At 37.7% G+C, this 22994-nt stretch overlaps 1 protein-coding gene across 2 annotated transcripts in view; it reads right to left on the bottom strand.

The window, feature by feature from the left end:
- Positions 1 to 22994, bottom strand: part of LOC150079077 (DDB1- and CUL4-associated factor 11) — a 446028-nt gene that overhangs the window by 131228 nt on the left and 291806 nt on the right. For both annotated transcript variants that reach the window (XM_090383756.1, XM_090383757.1), the window contains one exon: positions 1837 to 1929. In XM_090383756.1, the coding sequence (XP_090239882.1) occupies positions 1837 to 1929 (93 nt within the window). The remainder of the gene's footprint in view (positions 1 to 1836; positions 1930 to 22994) is intronic.

Here is a 22994-nt window from a genome sequence, read left to right on the forward strand (position 1 = left end):
ATGATACAAGCACATATTGACATCAAGATTGTCCCAGGGGCTCACATCTTGTGAGCATGGGCTCGGCACACCTAGGATCCTGAACTGGATATCATAATTCTTCTCTCTCTCGGGGTACTTAAATAATTTTTTTTGGCCGGTGTAATTGCAATTACTAAGTTCATTAGTAATTTACAAGTTCTACCCATGAGTAGAACTTGTGTGGTACTACACTCAGAGTAGTAAAGAATGAAAAAGACTTGGGGCTAATCGTGTCAGACACGAAATTCTCTGAGCAGTGCAGACATGCCTTTTGACTTCAGCCAGTGGGTAATTGATTGGTGGAGCAGACTTCCATCTTTTGTTGTGGAAGTTGATAGCCTAAATAAATTTAAGGCTGAGCTGGACAGGTATTTAGAACGTATGGAGGGGTGAAATGAGAGCGTTTTTTTTTTTTCTTTTTGGCTGATGCTGCATAAGCTTGCTTTCTTGCATTGTATGCCTCTACTAATGCTGCCAGGATAGCTCATGGGGGTTTTATCAATGATATACAAAAACTTTGCTAGCAGGGATAAAGAGGTGATTATCCCTTTGTATAAGGCCATAGTTAGGCTGCATCTTGAGTACTATATACAGGTCTGGAGGCTTTTCTAGAAAGGATGCAGATCTGCTGGAATGGGTGCAGAGAAGGGCAACCAGATTGAAGAGAACAAAAGTGTGCGTTTAACTAGAAAGGCTTCAGAGTTCTGAAAATTGCAACATCTCAAGACTAGACACCTGCGGGGAGATCTAATTGAGGTGTCTAAAATCGTGAACGGATTGAGTAAGCTGAATGTTAATTGTATTCTTTCACTTGCTGAGACTACATACATGTGAGGAAGTTGAGGAAGGATGGTTGTAGGATAGATGTGTGGAAGCTTGCCTTCAGCCAGTGGGTGGTTGATTGTTGGAACAGGCTTCCATCTGTTGTTGTGGAAATGGATAATAAATTCATGAGAGAACTGGAAAAGTTCTTGGAGGGTACAGATGGGTGAACGTTTTTTCTTTTTTTTTTTTTTTGGCTGATATGCTTGTTTTCTTGTATCATTTGACACTACTACTGCAGGGCAACCTTAACATGCCATGCCTTGTTATAATGCATTTTAACATTCTAACACAGGGAAGATAAAAAAAAAAAAAAACCAAAACACCCCCCCCCCACCAATATAAAGGTAGATTATTAGATATAATAAACTATGCAAAACTAATCTCATAATAGAAATGGACAAAAGTAAGTATCAATTCCTTTCAGAAGGGAACCAACTACTGCAGTATTCTTTCTGACATATGGGACATAACCCCACCACTTTGGGGGGACACAAACAAATGTTCAACTATCCAAACCAGGGCCAACAACTAGTGGACTGTGGGTCCTTTTTGTGTGATCTGCTCAGTATTTGACTGGTATATTAAAAAAAAAAAAAAAAAAAAAAAAAATTAAAGATAGTTCATATCTTTAATTAGACTTTGAAATGAATGGCGCAATCTGTTCAATATACTTTTTTGTGTACCATCTCTTTCCTTTTTTGTGTGCCATCTCTTTCCTTTTTTTTCTCAAGAATATATTCAAATTTTATTATTATTATTTTTTAAGCTGTGTTTAACAAATTGTTAATGAAACAGAAACTGTGGAATTTTGATGCTCTGAGCATCCATATAATACACTTATTATGAACCCCCTCCTCCACAACCCAGAGGTTCCTACAGTTATGGTATACATATCTATGATGTGCATTCAAAAAAAAATTTGAATGCACATAAAAAAAAAATTTTTGAATGCAATATTTTAAAGTTATAATCTATGATTTAATGACTTACTTTACACAATCCATCATCACCACCACTGAACAAAATCTTTGATGTATTATCAGCAAATGCTACTGTATTTACATCATCTTCATGAGAGCGAATCTACATAAAGAAATTTTTGGTTATATACTGATAATTGGGGGTGAGATAGATTTATATACCAAAAGATTATTTTATATTACATATGAAATAATTATAATTTTATGTTATGTAACCAATAAATAAATACATTTGCTTTAGGATCAAGATGGAATTAACCCATCACCAAGTGTGCAAAGGATTATTTTTCTTTTATGACTTTTCTTTTAGACTCACTTCAACCCTACATATGTGCATACGAAAAATCAGCAAGAAATAATTCAAATTTGATGCTACCTTATTTTCAATCTTTCCTGAACACAACTGTGAAAAATACCTTTTTTTTATTATTAAAAACATACTTTTAATTAACTTTTGCAATCCAAAACTTCCTTTAGACCTGTTGGAAAGCTAAATGCAAACCTAAAAAACTGGCACACTTCAATGAACGAGTGCAATTAGTTGACAGTTTGCCAATAACAGGAGCATCACTGCATTAAATGTGAAACGTGCATAAATGGCTCAATTTCAGACAATGACTCAATGTCGTGAAGCCAGAGAGCATTATCGACTGGAGCAAAGCTTGAATCAATAAAGCCAGCTCATTGTCAATAACAGTATATCGCAAATTCCACTCAATATGTGCATACAATTGATTTAACTTAATTCCTGAATTTTTCCAAATCGTGCAATGATTAACAGAAATTTCTGAAATTTTCACTGCAGGAAATCAAAGAAAACATTTTCAAAAACAACTATTAGAATTTTCAGCTGTGTGAATGAACTAAATGAAGAGTATGAATTACTAAAATATTATCTGGGGGGAGCAGGCTCATTGACCATGTGTGAAGGGCTCAGAGTTAATAAAGCACTGTGTTTAGCATTTTTAACTCAATTAATTATAATTATTTGGTTATAAATATTACATGTCCCCTTTCCAATAAATGTACGGCATTCTGTACAGCATTGGTCCTTGAGGGTGTCGCAGACGTTCTCCCAGATAGGGAGAATGCCTGTGACATCCTGGTTGTAACCCTGGGTATAACCACCCATGTGCAAGTCCTGAAATACAGCACCTAGCACACTGTGGGTGCTCACCCAGGTGTGAGCCAACGTAAGCAGGGGTCAAGGTGTGGCATCCACACCACATGGAGGAATGCTGTCCCTCTGTGTTACCAGGCAATACTTGGTGGTAGATGACTCTCATCAACCGGTGCAATACTACCACTTTGCTCATTGGAGGCTTGAAGTGGCGGAACACATGTTTAGTCTCCAGAGCAAAGCTACGGTAAATCCCACTCCATCTCTTCCATCATACAGTATGACTGATGTCTTTTGAGGTTATAACGCAAGATGCAATCATGGCAAGATGTAATCTTCCATACATTGAGGGTACAACTCTAAAACATTGTATGCAAGTTGGCCGCTAGTTAGTACACTGGACCAAACCTATTGGTAACTCCCCAGGAGGCTGCCAGATCAGCTAGTGTATTATTTCACTACCTCTACTTTTCCAGATACTGACTGGAGGAAGTTCGAGTAGTGTGTATGCAAGGGATATTGTCGAGGCCACGTTATGTCAAGGAGCTGAGTATATTCTTACCATGTGTTCGCCATATCAAAAAATTTCATTATTTCATACAGCATCCCCCCCCCTACCTTTTCTTACTACTGAATAACACCATGATTTGTCAACCTAATAGAAAAAACTTATCTGTGAAAAGATCTACACCTCTCACACTTCTTCATTCATTTCACAAAAATAGGTGGTCTCTGTTCTAATCTCAATAATGTCCATTTTCACTTACAATCTGCCAAACTGCATGTACAGTAAACCCCCGCTATTCGCAGTTCGCGATCGCCGATTTAATATAAAATGAAACCTAAAAAATGTGAATTTTAAAGCGCCGTTAATATTTTCCGCCATAAAAAAAAAATATGGGGGTGGCTAAAATTATATTTCCCGGTCAAAACAGCGCTCAGTGGGTGGGGGAGAGGGGTGACAAAATCGCGAGCGTGAAAGTTTCTCGCTAATCCTTGTTCAATATGTGTTATGCGCTTGTTATGGAAGGTTTCGTCGTTTGCTTTTAATTTATATGCTTATAAATTGAATAAATTTATCAATTTATAAATTGATATGCTTACTAAAGTGATAAATCTACCGTTTTGCGGTGAAAAACAGACTTTTTCCGAGTGTGTTAACGGAAGAAGTAACTTTGTTGTGGACAAGTTCTTTCTAACCCCTACAAAAATATCACTACGAATAACAAGAGAAATGTGAAAATATCAAAGAAGGTGATGATATTAGCGAATAAAATTGAGTTATTAGATAAAATTTCTAATTCCTCAGTGGCAAAACATTATAAAATCAACGAGTCAACGGTACGATCAATCAAGAAATCGGAAGAAAAAATCCGCCGTAGTGTCCGTGAAAACGCGCTAATTGCTTCAAAAATTTGCTCTGTAACTCGTGATGTTAAATTAGAAAAAATGGAAAAAGCTTTAAATCTGTGGATAGAAGAACGAACTCAAAATAAAATTCCGTTAAATTCACTCATCATTCGTGAAAACGCAAAACTCCTTATCAACGCTTTAGCGAAACTGGTGATAGCACTGGCGGTATAGGTTTTTTAGCTAGCAAAGACGCTGGTTTGAAAGATTTGTTTGAAATTTCTAATAAATATTACATTTAATATTAAATTGTTTCTTATTTTCATTTCGATACCATATGCTTGCATTTCACTATGTACTGTCTATGTATATAGTCATATTATGAAGGTAGATATAATACATACATAGACAAAATTTTAGACTAGTTTTTCTTATATATTTCATACTTTGGAACGGAACCCCTTTATTACTATGGGAGCCATAACTCAGTATTCGCGTCATTTCTCATGAACGTAACCCCCGCGAATAGCGAGGGTTACCTGTACTTTTTCTGACAGAATCTCAGTTATCGGTCGATTCAACTCATCTCAGTTGTTGAAATTATTTGCTATATGATTCTTTTAGTTTCAAAGGCAGGTTAATTAACAACCTATCTCTTACAAAGTGTGTTCACTCTGTCTCATAGACATTTTGTTTCTGCTGCACAACTTTTTAAATAGATACTTTCATGGGCACTGTATTTCTGAACTGGCTTCTATAATTCCTGCTGCTCTCTCTCTCTCTCTTTCAAAGCAGTCTGAACACATGCCGCAACCAGTCGACATCCTTTTACTGTCCAACTTTAATCTCGCAGAACCAACTTTTCCTTTTCCTCATTTATTCATTCAACTTCTGTTTTCTGGAACAACCTTCCTTCATACGTATTTCCTGAAAATTACAATCTACGGAAGTTCAAGTCTAAAAATTCTAACTAAATAATGATTGTCCAAGCTCTACATTTAGATTAAATATGATGAATGATACCACACTTCTTGATCAAATCTGAGATGCAAAGCTTTCTCACATCTAGTGCAGTTCACACCTCATGAGCAAGAAGCAGTCTAATTGTTGTTGAAAGAGCCTTTGTAGGATAGGTGAAATGGTCATACGATATTGATTCAAGACACTGACCACAAATTAATAATATAAATTAATTTTAAAATAAATGTAAGAGTTTATTATGCACAATAGAAAAAGACAACATACAACTAAAATAATGGTTAAAAAAATAAATACTATGAAAATAAACTGAAAATATACGATACTTTGAAATCAAAGTATATATTTAAAACAAATTATCGGCAGCATTTGAGTGCATCTGATATGGCAACTCATTAAAAAAAAAATAAAATAAAAACTTATTTTATTTTATCAAAAAAGGGAAAGGAATATTTATTGAAGGCTGGCAGTGATCCAATGGTTGGCATGTGTAACTTCAAAAAAGGAAGTTGCGAATTCAAGCCTGTATGCTGTCACAAATGTGTCACAGCGATTGCATGGCAGAGCATTTTGTGACAGCCGGCTGCCCTTTTAATTTCAATATGTATGCTGTCACAACAGAGATATAAACTTTTCTGGTGTCAGGTGACATTGAGAATAAATATAAATTTATTTATTTATTACATACTGGAGCTTGGGCACATCGAAGTGCACAATTACCACACTTTTATATCCTTTTAACATTCCATACCCACCTAAACTCCTGCCTATAGTTGCAATTGTGGGTTTGCCTGTATGTAACACAATCACTAATTTTTGAGAGATTAAATAAAATATGACTACATGCAAATACAAGGTGTGAAATTTGGAAAAATATGAAGTTTATTTATTTGGATGGATCTCCTTGATATTGTATACATTGATTCCAATGTTTTTACAACTTCTGGAAAGATTCCTGAGAGGATTCTCTTTGGAAATGCTAACAGTAACTCTGTCACATTCTGAATAATTTCCTTGATCATTGCAAACCTTTAAACTCTCAAGGGAATTTTAAACTTGGGGGGGGGGGAGAAAAACCTTCATATCATCTGAAAACTTGGACATTAAGCCTGATATACCATCATCAGTATCATTTATAAATACAGAAAACAACGATGGACCCAACACTGAACCCTAAAGGACTCCATTAATAACATTAGTCCATGATGAGCAGTGTCCATTGATTACCACTCTGTCTTCTCCCACTCAACCATCCCTTTATCCATAGCAGCAATTTGCCTCCAATGCCACACTGATCCAATTAGTTCAGCAGTCTTCCATGTCGAACAGTATCAAAAGCCTTCCTAAGATCCAAGTATATGATATCAAAGTTTTTCCCTGCTTCCAGTTCCTTTGTGACCACATCATAGTATCCAATCAAATTGGTCAGGCAAGACTTTCCCTTAACAAAACCGAAGTTTTGTCTAGATGATCCTACAGTGCTTCTTTAACCAGTGCCTTCATTAATTTTCCTGGAACAGAAGTTAAACTAACAGGTCTATAATTACTTGTGTCGCTCTTTGATCCTCCTTTGTGGATTGATGTCCCATTTGCACATCTCCGGTCCATGGGTACTTCACCTGAGTCCAAGGAAGCTCTCATAATTATGGCTTCGGGTTTGCTTACTTCCTTTGCTGCCTCCTTTAATATAACTGGATAGATTCCATCCACCCCAGGTGCTTTATGTTTATATTTATGTTGATATTTAACAATTTCTCCTCCACTTTACTCTCAGTTATTACAAGATTATCTATCTTACTGCCAGAATTTAATACACGTCTGGCATTCCCCTCCCTGAATGCCACACTGCTCCAATTTCTGCAGCAGTCTTCCATGTGCAACTCCTCATGTGTGAATGTAGATGCAAAATATTCATTTAGATCCTACCTGAGTAGGATCATCAACAGTTGAACCCTCGATATCAAGTGGACCAATCTGTTTCATCCCCTTCCTTCTAGAGTTTACAAAAGTAAAGAACTGTTTGCTGTTTTTCTTTGTATCCTTTCCTTTGTATCTAGAGTTTACAAAAGTAAAGAACTGGATAGATTCCATCCACCCCAGGTGCTTTATGTTTATATTTATGTTGATATTTAACAATTTCTCCTCCACTTTACTCTCAGTTATTACAAGATTATCTATCTTACTGCCAGAATTTAATACACGTCTGGCATTCCCCTCCCTGAATGCCACACTGCTCCAATTTCTGCAGCAGTCTTCCATGTGCAACTCCTCATGTGTGAATGTAGATGCAAAATATTCATTTAGATCCTACCTGAGTAGGATCATCAACAGTTGAACCCTCGATATCAAGTGGACCAATCTGTTTCATCCCCTTCCTTCTAGAGTTTACAAAAGTAAAGAACTGTTTGCTGTTTTTCTTTGTATCCTTAGCTAAAGATTTCTCGTAATTTGTCTTTGCCTGACTAACCTCCGTTGTGACTTGGTTAAAGACCAGCTTATATCTATCACAGGCTTCGGTGTCACCTGTTAATGTATATGTATCACATGCATTTTTCTTCTCTTCCACATGTCTAATTAGTTCATCTGACATCCATTTAAGACTAAATTTTGAACAATATTTCTTAGTTGGTATGAAAAGCCTAGTAGCTTCCAAGATTATTTCTTTGAATGATTCCCATTTTGAATTTGCTGTTGGTAACATCATCAGTTGGTCCCACCATGTAGAATTTAAATATTGTCTCAGACCACCGTAGTCACTTTTATGAAAGTAAAAACCCTTCTCTTTACCCCTGATGGTAGTTACCTCTTTCAGTAAAGCCCACTTCAACACACTGTGATCACTGCCACCTAGTGGTTCCTTTATCTGCAGCTTCTTAATGCATGAAGAATCACTACTGATAATCAGATCAAGAGTATTGCTCTCTCTAGTTGCCTCCCGAACATGCTGCTGTAGAAAAAAAATCCAATAAATCCACAAAAGCCTTGCTAGTGTGTGAGCGACCATCCCACAACTTCCAATCAATCTCTGGAAAATTAAAATCCCCCATTATAAGACACTCTGATTTACTGGCCCACTATTTCTCGGCACAATTGCTCATTATACTCATCAGGCCTATAACACACACTAAACAGATTCAACATTGCATTGTCCACCAACATCAATTGGATGCACTTCATTAGATTTTGTGTTTCTTAACTAACAGCATAACCCCTCTTCCCTTCCTGTACACATTGTACTCTTCAAATTGCAATTCTGCACTGCTTATGCCTCTGTGACACCATGTCTCTAATATCCCAACAGTATCTACCTTTGATGTCTTGACTAGCACTTCAAGCTCATCAAATTTATTAACTATACTCCTAGCATTAGTGTACATACATCTGTTTCTACTCTTAGTTACAAGTGGGCACCTCCGTAGCCAGGTGGGCAGGAGCCGCAGTGTGTAGCACACGCTTCTTGATTAGACCGGGGTTCGAGCCCGTGACCACCAAATACGGAGGATGCGGAACGGTCAGGGAATGACTACCGCATATCCCCGGAGCAATATGGCCTTAGTTGCTAATGCTTCTAAAAACCAAACAACAACTCTTAGTTACCCTAACACAGCCCATGTATTTACTTGTTCCTGGAAATCCCCATTGCTTTGCTTTCCAGGCTTCTGCTAATTTCAATAGAAGCAGTGCAAGGATCACTTTCACCTCTGCCAGAGGATACCATTACTCTATTAGTCTGTGTATCCCCCCCGCAAGCTAGCAATTTTCCAACACACCTAACTCTGCCTCAAATAGCATCAGAAAATATTCTTGCACCCTTTCTATTTAAGTGTATTCCATCCCTGCAGAAGCAGTCTCTTCTGTTAACAAGCACAGACCAGGCTGAGAAAAATTCTACTCCTTGAGCCTTGCACAATCTGTCCAGTGCAGAACTGATCGACAAGGCTCTCATCATATTCTCCCTCCTGTTGTGCTTGGGCAGAATTGCAGACACTTTCAAATTCAAGCCTAACTCATGGCTTTTTTTCAACATTGACCTGTACTTGTTAAGTAATTCCGCCAGTCTCCTACTCTTAATAGTAGAAGACTGGACCTTTGTTTCTTAAGCCATACATCCACAATTTTCCACCAGGAATGATGGAAAGAATAATTTGAGCCAGCAGCAAAATGTTGATGATGACCCTTACATGCAAGCCACAAACCTGGTCGAAATAAACATACCACAATCCTAAGTCTTGTGTTAAAACTGATTGACATGTTCCATAAGAAATACCAATTTCACTAACAACTTGCACAAGTTCCATCACTAATGATGTTCCATCAACACATGACAAATGACTTTACTCACTCCATCTCTCTGTCAACAAATTCTGTGATCAACTCTTTTCAAGTGCTGGTGTTCCCTGATTCAAAAAACAAATATTCCTTTCTCAGAGAACTGCCTTTTAGGTACTAAACATAAATAGGCATTTATGTTCAGTTTCCTTCAAAGCATAAGGTAGAAGATGGCTTTCTTTTTTGCAAATACTTCATCCACAGTGTTCTTACTTATCTCAGAGAGACAGTTTCACAAGGTTCTGAATGAAAGTAACAATTAGTTCATCTGTGTCTCTTGCTGCTCCTCAAGGAGAAGACTCACTGCAAATTTTACATTCAGCAAAATGGAGAGCAGTGATATAAGAGGCTAAAAGAACAGCATCATATGGTTGAGTGGCGTGCCAACTGGAACCATAAATATACACTGTACAGCTGGCAAAGTGATTTTTTTTTTTACTATCAAAAAACAGTTTAGGTATTTTCAGGTAGGAAAAACCCAGACTGTTCAATGATATTTAATGTATTTATGATATTCAAAAAAAAAAAAAAAAAGCAGCAGGTTTTTTCTACACTGCATTAGAAATTGATTCCACTGACAAAATACACATTTGATTTAAATTAAAAGATAACGCAGCAGCAGCAAAGGTTCAATACATTCTACGTTATAAATAAATTAGTTTAGAAATGGAGGAATTAGCTCTATGATGTCTTGTAGACCACTTCAGTGCTGATACTGTCCATTGTTGAATAACTATACAAACAGATTACATGTATTCCAACACCATCTCACACAAAATCAATGATCCAATGCACCAGGAATCGGAGGCCCGTGGACCCCTAGCCCGACCCCAAAATACATCGAATCACCAACAGTAATCCTTGAGGGAGAGAATACAATATGTCCATATTTTAAAACAATTAAAATGCTTTGAAACCAAACAAATAATGAATTCAAACTTTAATACTTTAAAAACTAATATTAAAACATTAAGACTCCTCTGAAACATAAAGAAACTAAAGAATTTTGTTACTTCCCTGATGCGGGCAGTGCTTTTCAACCAAGGTCATGATCACAGGAAAGTGAAACCGTGGGTTTTGCGGCGGAATTTTATAGCATGGAGATTAGTTGCAATCCTGGCACATGTGCATGAAGGACCACAAATCTGAGATGGGGTAGGGGCAACATACATGGACCGAATTTTGATGTAATTTAATTTCAAGCATCTCCTAAATTAATAGTTTGGTGTAATCACGTTGGATGATGATAATTTTTGCTTTGTTGAATAGAAAGGAGTGACTGCATGGAATACAAGTTCCAAAGTCGAGGAGTGGGATGAAAGGACAGATGTTGAATGTTGTTTCATTCTCATATTGAGTGTACAAGTGGATTAATGGTATGAGGAGTTGCAATCCTTGCAAGATACATTGTAGACTATCATTTAATTGGAACGTGGAAGAGTACTGGACTTGACGGTTTTTAAGGGCAGCATGTAGTTTTGTTGTGGTTTGGTTATGATTTTGAAAACACTATTTAGCTGTTTAAACCAATAAAATTTTTTTATGCTATTATTGTTGATAATGGGAGAGAAATTATGTAATCTGTTTTTCGCTTGTAACCTCTATTTTGAAATCTGTTTCTTAGTGTTTGTATTTCTGTGTTTAGGGCTGATTCAGATGTTGAGTATTTGTAGGCATTGAGAAATTGATTTAGGATAATGGATCTTTTATATGTGAAGGGGTGTTAGCTATTGTAATGAAGAAGCATTCCAATGTTGGTGGCCTTTCCGAATATGCTGAATTTAATTTTGTTCCTAACCCCTTGTGAGGGTGAAATTTAAAAAATTTAATGATTTTGTTTGTTTTTTCGGATTCTAGTGTGAAGTTTAAATTTGCATGGACATTATTAAAATTCTGTAGAATGTCCTTTATGGCCCCCACATCTGTGATGCAGAGTATTTCGTCCATATATCTACCATAGTAGGTGACCTATGGAAAAAAGAGTGTTAAATGTATTGTTTCAATAGTGGTAAGGTATATTTCTGCTAGTTTCTTCTCCATTTAAACCCATGGCTAGGTCATAAAACTGTCTGAAAACTTTACCTAGGAAGATGATATAATTGGCTTCTGTTAAAAGTTTTATCAGATTGAAAAATAGCTGTAATTGGGAGTTTAGTATGATTCATTGGTAGGAAGTCTTTGTTTAGCATGTCCCAGACAATGTCCAGGGTATACGTGAGGTTCACGTTGGTATATAAAGAGGTGACATCTAGAGAAAATAAGTTGTCATTATCATTAAGTGATTTATCTTTTAGGATGTTAAACAGTGAATCGTTGTTTCTGTTCCAAACTTTATGGTTTGTTTGAACAGTTTAACTATATTATTTATGAGGGAAGCTAATGCTGAGAATGCAGAATGTTTGTACGACATGATGGGATGAATTGCGAACCTGTCTTATGTAGTTTGACCTGGCCAAAAAGTGTGGATATATTGTATGTCCTAGCTTTTAATTGGCCATCTTAATGTAATTGTTTTTCCGGTATATCATTAAAGTCTTATTATATTGATTGACTAAATTGGAAAAAAAAGGTCCGAATTGACTTCTTCGTAAGTGGAAGTATCTGATACTAAGGAATTTAATTTGTTGATATAATCTTGCTGGTCTAAAACTACAAACGTATCATCTTTGTCTGCTTTTTTATATCATGTTATCTTTGTTTTTTTTAAACGTCACGCAGTGCTGAGCTTTCTTTACTATTTAATTTTTGGAAGGTGCGGGCTTTTAGGGTTATTCACAACCTGGTTTATCTGTTGAACGATTATGTTTTTCTGTGGGATGTTACGAAGTCCAAATTCGACATCTATAACAAGTTGTTTCTTAGGCAAATTGCGGGGAGGTAAATTGTAGTTTAAGCCTTTGGACAGAAGCAAAATTTAGTCATTTGGAAGGGAGCTTTTAGAGAGATTAGTGACATGGTACTGGGAAGCTGTGCCGAAAGTTGAGGGTGGCGGTTCGCTGTAATTATCGTGTGGAATTTCAGATCCTTGAGGTTGTCACAGACAACCTCAAGGATCTGAAAGGGAGTCTAAAACGCTGATGGAACAGAGATTCGGGTGACACTCAAGTCAAGTGGACCCAATTTCGGCAAAGTCCGGACGGTCTATGACAGCCAAATCCTCTGCTTGCACCTTCATGATGGTGGGACTGTTAGTAATTCTGGGTATAACCTCCATGCACAAGTACATGGTGGGTGACCACCCAGGTGTGAACTAACGTAAGCAGGAGTCGAGGTGTGGCGCACACCACCACATGGAGGAATGCCGCCCCTCTATGTTACCAGGCAGTACTAGGTCGTAGATGACTCTCATCAACCGGTGCAATACAACCACTTTGCTTATTGGAGGCTTGAAGTGGTGGAACCCATGTTTAGTCTCTAGGGCTAAGTTCCGGTCGACCCTTCCCTATCTCTTCCATCATGCAGTATGATTGATGCCTTTTGAGGTTATGATGAACATCGTGGTGAGATCCATAATTCCTTACATTTCGAGGGTACAGCTCTAAAACAGTGTTCGCAGGCTGGCCGCTAGTTAGTACACCGGACCAAACCTATTGGTAACTCTCTAGGAGGCTTCCGGATCAGCTAGTGTATAATCTTGCTACCTCTACTCTGCCAGATAGTGACTGGAGGGAGTCCGAATAGTGGGTATGCGGGGCGCATTGTCGAGGCCACGTTATGTCAAGGATCTGGGTATATTCTTACCATGTGTATGCCATATCCAAAAATTTCATTACTTCATACACAGCATGTCCAACCCACTTTTTCTTACTATTGAATACACAATGAATTGTCAAACTAATAGAGCAAGCTTATCTGCGAAAAGATCTAAACCTCCCAAGCACTTCCTAATTCATTTCACAAATGTACGTGGTCTCAATTCTAATCTCAACGATTTCCATTTCCACTTGCAGTCTGCCCAACCCCATGTACTTTTTCTGACAGAATCTCAGTTATTGGTTGATTCAAACTACTGCTCATCTCAGTTGCCCAAATTATTCGCTGTGTGATTGCTTTGGCCTCAAGGGTGGTACTTGTGCATACGTCCATTCCGATATTTCCTGTCAGAGACTTGGTAATTTGGAATCTCCTCTCTTCGATCTTCTCTGGCTTAAAATCTCTCTATCCCATTGTGTCAAATTCATCTGTTGTCTCTACCGTTCTCCCAACTCCACTAATCACTTGGAGCTCTTTGACTTCCTCTCTTTGCAACTTGACTTTCTCCAGTCCAACTTTCCTAACAGTGAGGTAATTTTGCTTGGTGATTTTAATGTTCACAACTCCATCTAGCTTCTGTTTTCTAGTCACACCGACCCAGCTGGTCGAGATGCTGAGGCTTTTGCAATTACTAATGATCTTGCACAGATTGTTCATTTACCTACAAGAATACTGGACAATCCTAATCATATAGCCAATACGCTTGATCTTTTTCTCACAAACAACCCTTCTAAGTATGCGGTTGAAGTGACAGGTCCTTTAGGCACTTCAAATCACAACTTGGTGATTGTCTCTTCTCCAATGGAACCTTTATCTCATGGCTATTCCGAACCTCGTGTTGTTTGGCATTACAAGAATGCAAAATGGGATGACCTGCGAGACTTCTTTTCCTTGGTCGGATTACTGTTTCAAAACTTCTGATGTCAACGTTTGCTCAGATCGTGTCAGTGAAATTATTCTTGCAGGAATGGAATCCTTTATCCCACACTTCACTTTAAAATCTCGTCCTTTATCTAAACCTTGGTTTTACAATAAATGTTCTAAGGCTGTTCAAGAGAAGAATGTTGCATATCATAATTGGCTTGTTTCTAATTCTCCAGTTTCATTTTCTACGTACACCAGAGCTCGCAACAATTGTAAAGCAGTTATTAATCAATCAAAACTAGTTTTGATTGATTAATTAATCAATTAATCAATCAAAACTAGTTTTGATTGATTAATGCCCTAATGGTAGCCGTGCATTCTGGTCTCTTGCCAAAGCTATTGGCCGCAACTTTTGCCCATCTCTGCTCCCACCTCTGTCCGAACCAGATGGTTCTGTTGTCATTTCAGCCAAGGATAAAGCTGACCTGCTAGCATCCCATTTTTCTTCCAACTCAGGTATTAATGATCTTGTAAAACAATTCCCACCATTCCCAACATGCTCCATTCAATGCCCCCTGTGATCTTCTGTCAAAAGGATGTTAGGATTCTGACGACGCTTGATGCTAAAAAACCTCCAGGTCCCGATGGTATTTCTCCACTTGTTCTCGAAACCTATGCTCCTGAACGTACTCCTATTCTTTGCTGCCGTTTTTTCACTTTCTTATTCCAAAGGTGTTTTTCCTTCTGCTTGGAAATTTGCTCATATCCAGCCAGTTCCTAAAAAGGGTGACAAATCCCTTCCATCCAATTACCTCTACTGTTTCTAAAGTAATGGAGAAATCAATTAACCGCCAACTCTTAAACTACCTAGAAAACTTCCGTCTGATCAACGATCCCCAGTATGGATTTCATCAGTGTCGATCCACTGGTGATATTCTGGCTTATGTTACCCATTTATGGACTAATTCAATGGAAAGGTTCGGTGAAACACAAGTAGTTGCTCTTGACATCTCAAAGGCTTTTGATCGTGTTTGGCATAAAGGTCTTCTAAGCAAGCTTCCATCTTATGGTTTGCCAACTGTTTTTAGTAATTGGTCATTCAGTTTTCTCTCTGAACGCTCACTGAGGGTGATAGTAGATGGCTCTCTGTCTTCTAACTTCTCGCCTAATGCCGGTGTCCCCCAAGGTCCAGTTCTTTCCCCTACTCTTTTCCTCTTGTATATTAATGACCTTCTTCCATTGACAGGAAATCCTATCCATAGTTTTGCCGATGTTAGCACATTGCATTCCACTTTCCATTTTGAGAAACCTTGTCCTGCTCAATCAGCTTCAACTTCTCGAAAATCTGCTACCAATTCCTTAAATGCCGATCTTCAGGTAATTCTCCAGTGGGGCAAAAAAAACTTAGTTGATTTCAAGCCTTCTAAAACTTAGTCTTGTCTTATATCTCGCAAAACGGATTCTTCTGCTCCTATGCTTATCTTTAGTGATACTCCGATTTCTAGGCAAAATGATATATCTCTTTTGGGGATTACCCTGACTTCTAATCTCTCTTGCCACAAGCACATTACAAATATTGCTTCCTCTGCATCTAAAAAAATTGGTTTTCTCTTTCGCTCTCGGCGTTACTTTTCTTCCAAACAGCTGCTCACTCTGTATAAATCGCAAATCTGCCCTGCCATGGAATATTGTTCCCACATCTGGGATGGTGGCCCCAAAACCTCTCTCAGGCTTCTTGATTCCATTCAGAAGAGTGCAGTTAGGTTAATTAATGATTCATCTCTAACAGAGTGCCTCCACTCGCTTTCTCATAGATGCACTGTTTCTGCTGCATTCCTCTTCTACAGATACTTCCATGGGCACTGTTCTTCTGAATTGGCTTCTATAATTCCCGCTCTCTCTTTCAAAACAGTCCGAACACGTGCCACCACCAGCCAACATCCATTTACTGTCCAACTTCAAACCCACAGAACCAACTTTTCATCTTCCTCATTTATTCATTCAACTGCCGTTTTCTGGAACAACCTTCCTTCATACGTATTTCCTGAAAATTACAGTCTACAGAAGTTCAAGTCCAATGTCAACAAATATCTTCTTTTGTCTTCTCAACCTCCAACCCAAGCATGGTACTAAGTACTATAGTTTCTAATACCTCTCGTGATAAAAAAAAAAAAAAAAGATATCCGAGATAGTCTGTTAAGTTTATTTCTGAGATCGGCTCTAATTTCCAAAGCTAGTGCTTCACGACAAAAATTGATAGTGGTTTTAAAGGTTGACCAATTGTTAAGGTGAAGGTATTTTCTTAATTTATTAAGGATTTGTTTAACTTGAACGAAATATTGTTGCTTGATAGAATAATGAGATCTCAGGGCGAGGTTAATGATAATATGCAATGTGGTGTAAGCTAGTTTGTTTATGTCCAGTAAATTCTGGTTGAATTTTACCGTAGCAAATTTGTGAGTAATGTTTTGTTTGAGGCAATATTTTAGGAAAGTTAGGTGGTGATCATGGACTGAATATCTAAGTGTTAATTTGGTATATTTCTGTACCAAGGTAGGCAAGAAATCTCCGATGAGTGGACAGTAAGCGAAATTTGTGGAATTTTCAAAAGTAATTTATAGGAATGTATTTAATTAATAGATAACAGAGCAGCAAAGGCTCAATATGTTCTACGTTATAAATAAATTAGTTTAGAAATGGTGGAATTACCTCTATGATGTCTTATAGAATACTTCAGTGCTGAAACTATCTGTGTTGAATAACTATACAAAATCAATGGCCGACCGGGCTAGCCGAGTGGGTAAAGTACCTGCGTGGCAACCCAAAGGTCGCGGGTTCGATTCCTGCCTCGGACTTGGATCAAAGTACTGCAAAAACCTTGGGAGGTGCAATATGGCCACAGAAGCCGATGCGCCAACAACTACCAAATCAAAAAAAAAAAAAATCAATGCTCCAATGCACCATGGAATTTGATGAATTTGAGGTATTGCTCAAAACATCAAATGCAGATATTGTTGGGATTTCAGAGACGTGGTGCCACACAGATATAAGGAATGCAGAACTGGAATTTGGGGAGTACAATGTCTACAGAAAGAATAGACAGGATAGGAAGGGAGGAGGGGTTATGCTATTAGTTAAGAAATACATAAAATCCAAGGAAGTGAAGCCAGTTGACATCGCTGGACAGTGCAGTGTCAAGTCAGTTTGGTGTGACATAAACATTGGGAGATCAAAATTGAGAGGAGTGTGCTATAGGCCTAATGACTTTGATGAGTATAATAAGAAACTGTACAGGGAAATAGAGTGGGCCAGTAAATCAGAGAGTCTTATAATGGGGGATTTTAATTTCCCAGATATTGACAGGAATTTGGGGGCTGGTCACTCACACACTAGCAAGGCTTTTGTGGATTTATTCGATGATTGTTTCTACATCAGCATGTTTGGGAGGCAACTAGAGGGAGTAATACTCTTGATTTGATTATCAATAGTGATTCTTCATGCATTAAGAATCTGCAGATAAATGAACCACTAGGTGGCAGTGATCACAGTGTGCTGAAGTGGGATTTACTCAAAGAGGTAACTACCATTAGGGGTAAAGGGAAGGGTTATTGCTTCCGTAAAGGCGACTACGATGGACTGAGACAGTATTTAAATTCTATATAGTGGGACCAACTGATGATGTTACCAACAGCAAATTCAAAATGGGAAGCATTCAAAGAACTTATCTTGGAAGCTACTAGGCTTTACATACCAACTAAGAAATATTGTTCAAGGTTTAGGCCAAAATGGATGTCAGATGAACTAATGAGGCATATGGCAGAGAAGAAAAATGCATGGGATACTTACAAATTAACACATGACACAGAAGCCTATGATAGATACAAGTTGATCTGTAACCAAGTTACAAAGGAGGTTAGGAAGGCGAAGGCAGATTACGGGCAAAGAAAAACAGCAAAGAGTTCTTTATTTATGCAAACTCTAGAAGGAAGGGGATGAATCAGATTGGTCCACTTGATATTGATGGGTCAACTGTTGATGATCCTGCTCAGGTAGCTAACAAACTAAATGAATATTTTGCATCGACATTCACACATGAGGAGTTATTCAGCGAGGGGAATGCCAGAGGTGTATTCAACTCTGGCAGTAAGCTAGAGAATTTTGTAATAACTGAGAGTAAAGTGGAGGAGAAATTGTTGAAGATAAACACAAGAAAGGCACATGGGGTGGATGGGATCTATCCAGTTATATTAAAGGAGGCAGCAAAGGAAGTAAGCAAACCCTTAGCCATAATTATGAGAGCTTCCTTGGACTCAGGGGAGGTACCCACAGACTGGAGATGTGGAAATGTGACCCCAATTCACAAAGGAGGATCAAAGGCGGACACAAGTAATTATAGACCTCTGAGTTTAACTTCTGTTCCCGGAAAATTAATGGAGGCACTGGTTAAAGAAGCACTGCAGGATCATCTAGACAAGACTTCAGTTATAGCTCAGACACAGCATGGTTTTGTTAAGGGGAAGCCTTGCCTGACCAATTTGATTGGATACTATGATGCAGTCACAAAAGAACTGGATGCAGGGAATAACTTTGATATTATATACTTGGATCTTAGAAAGGCTTTTGATACTGTTGCACATGGAAGACTGCTGCACAAATTGGAGCAGTGTGGCATTGGAGGCAAATTGCTGCTATGGATAAAGGGGTGGTTGAAGGGGAGAAGACAGAGTGGTAATCAATGGACACTGCTCATCGTGGACTAATGTTATTAGTGGAGTCCCTCAGGGTTCAGTATTGGATCCATTATTGTTTTCTGTATTTATAAATGATATTGATGATGGTATATCACACTTAATGTCCAAGTTTGCAGACGATACGAAGGTTGGCAGGGTTGTCATGGACACTGCTGACACTATGCTGCTGCAACAGGATCTGGAAAGGTTGAGCAGATGGGCTGAGAGGTGGCAAATGAAGTTTAACATTGACAAATGTAAAGTACTACATATGGGAAAGCGTAACCCCAGAGCAACGTATCAACTCTGTGGTACTACACTGACAGTGGTAGAGAATGAAAGGGACCTGGGGGTGGTTGTGCAGGCAGATATGAAGTTTTCTGAGCAGGCAGACAGGCTGCAAGAGTAGCTCATGGTGTATTGTTAATGATATATAGGAATTTTTCTGGCAGGGATAAGGAGTTGATTATTCCCTTGTATAAGGCAATGGTCAGGCCACACCTAGAGTACTGTATACAGGTCTGGAGGCCTCATTTCAAGAAGGATGTAGAGCTGCTGGAATGAGTACAGAGAAGGGCAAAAAGATTAGTGAATGGAACAAAGGGGTGCTCTTACGAAGAAAGGCTAAGTTTTGCAAATTACAGTGTGTTGACTAGGCACCAGCGAGGTGATCTGATTGAGGTGTATAAAGCCTTGAATGGTTTGAGCATGCTCAATGCTAATAGGATTCTTCGTTTTTCTCAGAATAATCACCTGAGAAGGCATAAATTCAAATTGAGGAAAGACAGATGTAGGATAGATGTGCGGAAATTTGCCTTTAGCCAGCGGGTGGTTGGTTGGTGGAACAGACTTCCATCCCTTGTCGTGGAAGTTGATAGCCTAAATAAGTTTAAGTCTCAGTTGGACAGGTATTTTGAATGAACAGAGGGGTGAAGTGGAAGTGGTTATTTTTTATTTATTTATTTTTTGGCTTATGTTGCATAAGCTTGCTTTCTTGCATCAAATGCCTCTACTAATGCTAATGAATCGGAGGCCCGTGGACCCCAAGCCCGACCCCAAAATACATCAAATCGCCAACCCTCAGAATACAATACGTCCATATTTTAAAAACAATTTAAATGCTTTGAAACCAAATAAATAATGAATCCATACTTTTAATACTTTAAAAACATAAATACTCCTCTGAAACATTAAGAATCTAAAGAATTACCTGAAGCGGACAGGGCTTTTCGAACAAAGATATCATGAGACTTAAAGCAGACAAAGAAGATAGTTGTAGTTTTAGGCAAGCAAGATTATATCAACAAATTAAATTCCATAGTATGAAATACTTCCACTTATGAAGCAGTCAATTCAGACCTTTTTTCTTCAATTTAGTCAAGTGATATAATAAGATTTTAACAACATACCGGAAAAACAATTACATTACGATGGCCCAGTTAAAACAATTAAAAGCTAGGACGTACAATATACATTTCATACAAACATTCTGCATTCTCAGCGTTAGCTTCCCACATATATAATATAGTCAAACCGTCCAGAGAAACCATAAAGTTTGGAATAAAAAATGATTTGCTATTTAACATCAAAGACTCCTTACCAATTAACTATAATAAATTCTCAATTACAGCTTTTTTCTATCTGATAAAACTTTTAACTGAAGATAGTTTCACCTTCCAAGGTAAAGTTTTCAAACAGTTTTATGGCCCACCCATGGGGTTAAATCTAAGTGATTTACTAGAAAAATTTTTCTTATCACTATTGAAACAATACATTTAACACCTTTCTTCTGCAGGTCACCTACTATGGTAGATATCTGGACGATATACTCTGCATCTGTGATGCAGAGTATATAGAATAGGTAATCAAACAGATTACCTATTATAAACAAAATAAGGTTACAACCAAAAAAACAGATTATGCAATACCTCTCCTGTTATTAACAATAACATTAAAAAAAAAAAAAAAATATTGCTTTACCGTATATTGAACAATGGTTCAAACAACTAAATAGAATTTTCAAAGACATACAATTCAAAATCATAGCCAAACCCACAAATAAACTACATGCTGCCTTTAAAAACCACGAAGTCCAATCCTCTTGCATGTTCCAATTAAATGATTTAACCTACAATGTATCTTGCAAGGATTGCAACTCCCATACCAGGGATCCACTCTATGTACACTCAACATGGGAATGAGACAACATTCAACATCTATCCTTTCATCCTACTCCTCCGCTTCGGAACTCTCATTCCATGCGATCAGTGAAGGCCACACCTTTCTAATCAACAAAGCAAAAATTCTTGGCATCCAACATGATTACACCAAACTATTATTTTTGGAGAAGCTTGAAATTAAATCATTTCAAAATTCAGTCAATGTACGTTGCCTCTATCCCATCTCAGATTCATGGTCCTTCACGCGGATGTGCCAGGATTGCAACTAATCTCCATGCTATAAAATTTCACCGCAAAAACCGCGGTTTCACTCTCCTGTGATCATTACCCTGGCCGAAAAGCAAAATTCTTTAGTTTCTTAATATTTCAGAGGAGTCTTAATGCTTTTTATGTTTTAATATTAGTTTTTAAAGTATTAAACATATGGATTCATTATTTAATTGGTTTCAAAGCATTTAAATTGTTTTTAAAATATGGACGTATTGTATTCTCTTGCTCAAAGATTAGGGTTGGTGATTCGATGTATTTTGGGATCGGACTTAGGGTCTGTGGGCCTCCGATTTCGTGGTGCATTGGATCATTGATTTTGTCTTAGATGGTGTGGAATACATGTAATCTATATGTATAGTTATTCAACAACGAAGAGTATTAGCACTGAAGTGCTGATATATAGAGGTAATTCCTCCATTTATAAACTAACATTTGATTTAAATTCTCTCTCTCTCTCTCTCTCTCTCTCTCTCTCTCTCTCTCTCTCTCTCTCTCTCACACACACACACACACACACACACACACAGAATTATTTACCAAAATACATACATATCTGACTGCACAGTTACCTACATGTTTCCTTTTCACTTTCGACTACCCTGAGCGTTGTACCACACAGTTGATATGTTAATCTGGGATTACTCCTACCCATATGCAGTACTTTGCATCTATGTTAAACATCAGTTGTCATTTCTGAGCTAACTAACTAATTATTCTAGATATTTTTATTGTAGCATCCCATCTTTACTGTCATTAACCACCCTGCCAATCTTTGTATCATCTGCAAACTTTGACATTAAGCCTGATATACCTTCTTAAATATCATTAATAAATACAGAAAACAACAATGGTCCCAGCACTAAATCTTGGGAGATTCCATTGATAACATCAATCCATGATGAACAGTGTTCATCAATAACAACTCTGTCTTCTCCCACTCAACCATCCCTTTATTCATAGTAGTAACTTGCTCCTAATGTCACACTGCTCTAATTTGTACAGCAGTCTATTATGTGCAACAGTATCAAAAGCTTCCCTGAAATCCAAGTAAATGATATCAAAATTATTTTTTGCATCCAGTTCACTTGTGACCACATTCCAATCAAACTGGTCAGACAAGATCACCCCTTAACAAACCCATGCTGTGACCAAAATATAACTGCACTCCTGTATAGATGTACTGTATTATTTCTTTAACCAGTGACTCCATTATTTTCCCTGGAACAGAAGTTAAACTAACAGGTCTGTAATTACTTGTCACCCAAAGGTCCCCTTTGTGAATTGAGGATACATTCACACATCTCCAGTCCACTGGGAGTTCCCTTGAATCCAAGGAGGCTCTCATAATTATGACCAAGGGACTGTTTACCTCCTTTGCTACTTTCAAAGTACTGGAAGCATTCTTCATAATGGAATAAATATGCAATTTTAGACTTACATTATTAGAAAACCAGACTACAAAATTCATAATGTCATTAACATAAGTCAAAAGGATCATTATATAAAAAGTATTTAAACCCTATACTCAATTTTTTAATAATAATCAAATATGTTTAAACACCATTACTAACAGTTAATCCATTAACAGTGCTTC

Source organism: Mastigoproctus giganteus, chromosome 10 (assembly GCF_048544385.1).
Source record: "Mastigoproctus giganteus isolate SK-2022 chromosome 10, ASM4854438v1, whole genome shotgun sequence".
NCBI classification, from domain to species: domain Eukaryota; kingdom Metazoa; phylum Arthropoda; class Arachnida; order Uropygi; family Thelyphonidae; genus Mastigoproctus; species Mastigoproctus giganteus.